This window comes from Tupaia chinensis, unplaced genomic scaffold (genome assembly GCF_000334495.1).
Source record: "Tupaia chinensis unplaced genomic scaffold, TupChi_1.0 Scaffold000708_1, whole genome shotgun sequence".
Lineage (NCBI taxonomy): Eukaryota > Metazoa > Chordata > Mammalia > Scandentia > Tupaiidae > Tupaia > Tupaia belangeri.
The window spans coordinates 388,249-392,831 of record NW_006160231.1 but is presented as its reverse complement, the minus strand read 5'-3'; the positions used below and the strand labels follow the sequence as shown (position 1 = coordinate 392,831).

General features: G+C 49.0%; 1 protein-coding gene across 1 annotated transcript in view; it reads left to right on the top strand.

Annotated features, from left to right (window-relative positions):
* Positions 1 to 3,856: 3,856 nt before the first annotated feature.
* The window catches only part of ALG3 (ALG3 alpha-1,3- mannosyltransferase), a gene marked incomplete at its 5' end in the record, with an annotated part of 4,647 nt that continues 3,920 nt past the window's right edge, over positions 3,857 to 4,583 (top strand). The window contains 3 exon segments of the mRNA XM_014592531.1: positions 3,857 to 3,956; positions 4,050 to 4,197; positions 4,298 to 4,458. Coding sequence (XP_014448017.1) covers positions 3,857 to 3,956; positions 4,050 to 4,197; positions 4,298 to 4,458 — 409 coding nt within the window.

Below are 4,583 nucleotides of genomic sequence, written 5' to 3'. Positions count from 1 at the left end.
GGAGGGGAGGGGAGAGGAGGGGAGGGGAGACCCCGGATCCAAATTGAAAACCAGACCCGACATCCGCTCATTCATCAGTTGCAGACCCATAGACCTTACCTGAACCCCAAGATTGCTCGGCAGAAAAAAACGACCTTAACCCCAGCCCCATCAAGGAGAGGGCGACTCTAGAGAGATCGGCCTTCTGCCTTGAACATATAGAGCTCAGGGCTACGGAATGAAAATGGACTGAAGGATGAGTCAGAGTTGATATACTGCCTGCGATGGTGCTGGTCCCTGCTGAAGTACTTCCCCTTCCAGACCTGAATTTCCTTATCCCTTCAATTCTGAGATCTTGAAAGTTCTTTCTCAGCTGTGGCATTCTGTGATCGCTTGAGTCTATTAGGCATTTTTGGCACCTTCTTTCTATATAGTATCTAAACACCAAGATTAGGGAGCCGGGAGTTCTTGGTGGAGACAGTTAATTCAACACATATTTGTTGAATGCTTGTTATATGCCTAACATTATGCTAGGTGCCAGAGGTATGGAGGTGAATAAGAGAGAAGAATTTCCAACTTAGGTTTGGTCTGGACAAAGATAAGTTGGCATGCAGCTATAATTCATCATGTTTATCATGATAGCAGCATGCTCTGAAGGCCACAGGAGAGCACTTAAGCCAGACCTGTGGAGCCCCCTTGAAAGGTGAGAACTGGCTAAGTGAGAGAAGGGCAGGGGAAGGAGGAGAAGAATGCTGTAGATAGAGCAGATCCAGTATCAAAACTTGTAGTCAGAAAACAGCCCGAAACCGGCTCTGTGGCACAGCGGCAGTGTGCTGCTCAGGAGCTAGATCCCAGGGGCCTTTCGCAGTTGGCATCCCAGCCCTGTCAGCCTGAAACAAGTAGAGCACACTTTCAGGGTCCCAGATCTAGCAGTCTAGAGGACTGAAAGAAGGGGATTGAGGTGTGCAGGCCTTGTGGAGGTTACTTACCCCTCTCCTTTCACTCTCACAAGAGCTGTCTCATGAATAAAGAAAAAAACTTAGAGAACCTTTTAGTTCCTTTGAGGAACTAAAAATAAAGAGAGAACCTTTTAGTTCCTTTGAGGAACTAAAAGAATTATGGGACTAGCAGATGGCATAACGGTTCCATTGCTGGACTCCCATATCACCCACAGCTGTTCGAGTCCCAGTCCCGCAGCTTCAAACTCAAAGCTGGGCGTGTGTGTGTGTGTGCCCAAAATCCTTTAGAAGCAGGGATTGCAGTGTGTCCATCCCTCCTGGGGGAGAGATTTCTTGCTTTCTGTCTCTGTGTGTCCTGCGAGTGCATGTGCCCTGTAGCAAAACTCTCTCTTAAAAAAAATTTTTTTTTAGACCTGGATTATAGAAATTAAGTGACAGTGGTGCTATAGAAATCAAGTTGCAGAGCCAGCAGGTGGCATAGTGGTTGAGGTGCTGGACTCCTACATGGCCAACTGCAGTTCAAGTCTGGGACCCGGTGTCTTGAGAATCACGCTGGGTGCGTGTGCTTGCATGCCCAAGATGTCAGGAGGAGAATGGAGGAGGAGGAATGTAGCATGGCCATCCCCCTGAGAGGTGATTTCTCACTTTCCCTCTCACTGTCTTTTAGGTGAGTGCATGCGCCCCATGGCAAAAGCCTTTAAAAAAATAATAATAATAAAGTTGCAGAAGTTGAAACTAGATCATGAAGGGACTTGAAAGCTTTACTAAGGAGACAGCATAGTGATTAAGGACTTAGGGCCCCATGAGTTCTAATCCTTCCCACCCTTCCTAGTGCACTGATTTTTAAGAATTATTTTATTTAACTTTATTTCGATATTTATTTTAATTTGTCCAGAGAGGGACAGAGTGAGAGAGAGACAGAGAGAGAGATGGAAAGCGAGAAAGCAAGCTGCCAGGTCCGGGACTCGAATCGTGGTCAGCCATGTGGGAGTCCTGCACCCCTAACCACCACGTCACCTACCGGCCCTGCTAGTGCACTACTTTTAAGCTAATCACTAATCTAATGAATTCTCAGGTTCTTCTTTAAAAGCTGGGAATCGTAGGGCCAGTCTGTGGCATGGTGGTTAAGGTGGCTGGATCCCATATGTGAACTGTGCCTTTTGAGTCTTAGACCCAGTGGCTTTAAAAACACACTGGGCACATGTGCATGCCCAAAACCCAAAAGGAAAATGGAGACAGAATTGCAGTCGTAGCCGTCTCACCTGAGGGGGTGCTTTTTGTTTCTCTCTCTGTCTGTCTCTGGCAAGCACATGAACCCTATCACAAACTAAAAAATAAAAATAAAAGCAGCAAACCAAACCGACCAAAAAATGAGAATAATAGACTTTGGTTTTTTTTCTTAAAAGCTTTAGGAATCATTAAAGTGTTTGTTTGTTTGTTTTGGGTTTTCTTAAAGAGATTTTTACATAGGGCACGTATTCTCACTGGAGACACAGAGAGAGAGGAAGTGAGAAATCACCCCCAGAAGAGACGGTCACACCACAATTTCTTCTCTATTTTCCTCTTGGGATTTTGGGCTCGTGCATACATGTGCCTGGTGTGAGTTTCAAGCTGCCAGATCTGGGACTCAAACCGAGGTTGGCCATGTGGGAGTCTAGTGCCTTAACCACTATGCCACCTGTTGACCCCTCATCAGAGGACTTTAAACATAGAGACCTGATATGGTTTGTGTTTTAGGAAGAACTCTCTGGTGAAAGGTGAAAAATAAATTGTAATGGTGTGACAAATAAAATCTAGGATGCTAATTGGAAGGGGTACAGAATTATGTTAGGCCCAAATTTGACTATGTAATAGCAGATTTAGTAATAGAGATATTCAGAATGAAGAATAGGCAAGACTTGTTGACTGAGGGTTAGAAATGAGAGAGAAAGAAGTATTGGGCTAGTGGTGGCATCATGATGAAGGGGGCTGGATCCCACATGGCCAACTGCGTGGTTCAAGTCCTGGATCCAGCAGCTTGAAAAACACGCCAGACGCATGTGCATGCCTGCCTAAAATTCTGAGGACAATGGAGGAGGAGGAATTGTGGCAAGACCATCCCCCTGGGGAGTGATTTCTCATTTCCCCTGTCCCTCTTTGTCTCTGGTGAGCTCATGTGCCTTATAGCAAATTAAGAAAAGAAGAAAGTGTCAAAGAAGCTACCATGTTTTTGACCTGGGCAGCTGGAAGTTGACAGTGCTGTTCACAGAACCCAGGAAGGACAGTAAACTGGGAGTGAGAGAAAAAAGCCTGAGTTTAATTATAGACATCTCTTGTTTTTCAGAGATTTTTGCTATAGGGTGAGCGTGCTCACCAGAGAGACAGAGAGAGAGAGAAACAGAGAGACAGCAAGAAATCACCCCCTCGGGGGAATGGCCACACCGCAATCCCTTCTCCATTCTCTCAGGTTTTGGGGCACACATGCACACACACCCAGCGTGAGTTTCGAACTGATAGGATCAGGATTCCAACCATAGTTGGCCATGTGGGAGTCCAGTACCTTAACCACTATGCCACCTACTGACCCTATAGACATGATTTTTAAATTTTTATTTCTTTCTTTCATGACAGAGGAAGACAAGCCTTTCTCCTTTCTAATGTGTCCCCCCAGCTTTTCCAGCCAGTCAGACTCAGGGGCCTGTGCCTGGTGTAAGCAGGTGAACCAGGGAATTGAACCCAGTATCTTCCATACGGATCCAGCACACCTGAGCAGTGTATTACCGCTGCGTCCCCACAGGACCCTCGACATGGATGGGATGCTTGGGTTCATCCAGAGAATGCCACACGGGCAGGCAGATAGGAGGCAGTGATGGACGCCCTGGGAATGAACTAGAACTCTGCTGGACTTGGAAGTAACCAGGCTGTCCTTCCTCTTTCAGACACAGAGATTGACTGGAAGGCCTACATGTCCCAGGTGGAGGGCGTCATCAATGGCACCTACGACTATACCCGGCTGCGGGGCGACACTGGACCCCTTGTGTAAGTGAGGACAGAAGGTTCGGAAGGGTAAGAGGGCAGGCTGGGTGCCAGCGGGGTGGCCTGGGCCGTGCTCACCTCCCTGTCACCTTCCAGGTACCCTGCTGGCTTTGTGTACGTCTTTATGGGGCTGTACTACGCCACGGGCCGGGGCACCGACATCCGCATGGCCCAGGGCATCTTCGCTGTGCTCTACCTGGCCACCCTGCTGCTTGTGTTCTTGATCTACCACCAGACCTGCAAGGTGAGGCCGTGCCCGTCCTGGCCGGGCCCATCCTGGCAGGGCCGGGGCGCGGGGCTGCTCGACTGGGCGCTGACCTCGTCCCCGTTTTGCCCACCTTCAGGTGCCTCCCTTTGTCTTTTTCTTCATGTGCTGCGCCTCTTACCGCGTCCACTCCATCTTCGTGCTGCGGCTCTTCAACGACCCAGTGGCCATGGTGCTGCTCTTCCTTAGCATCAACCTCCTGCTGGCCCGGCGCTGGGGCTGGGGCTGCTGCTGCTTCAGGTCAGCACCTCTCCCTCTGCCGCTGCGTGGCCATCTTCCTCCCTGGTGTCTGTGGCAAGGGAGTGAGGGAGTGGCCCTGACACTGACACACTAACACACAGCCTTGGCCTGTCCCCCCCCCTTGC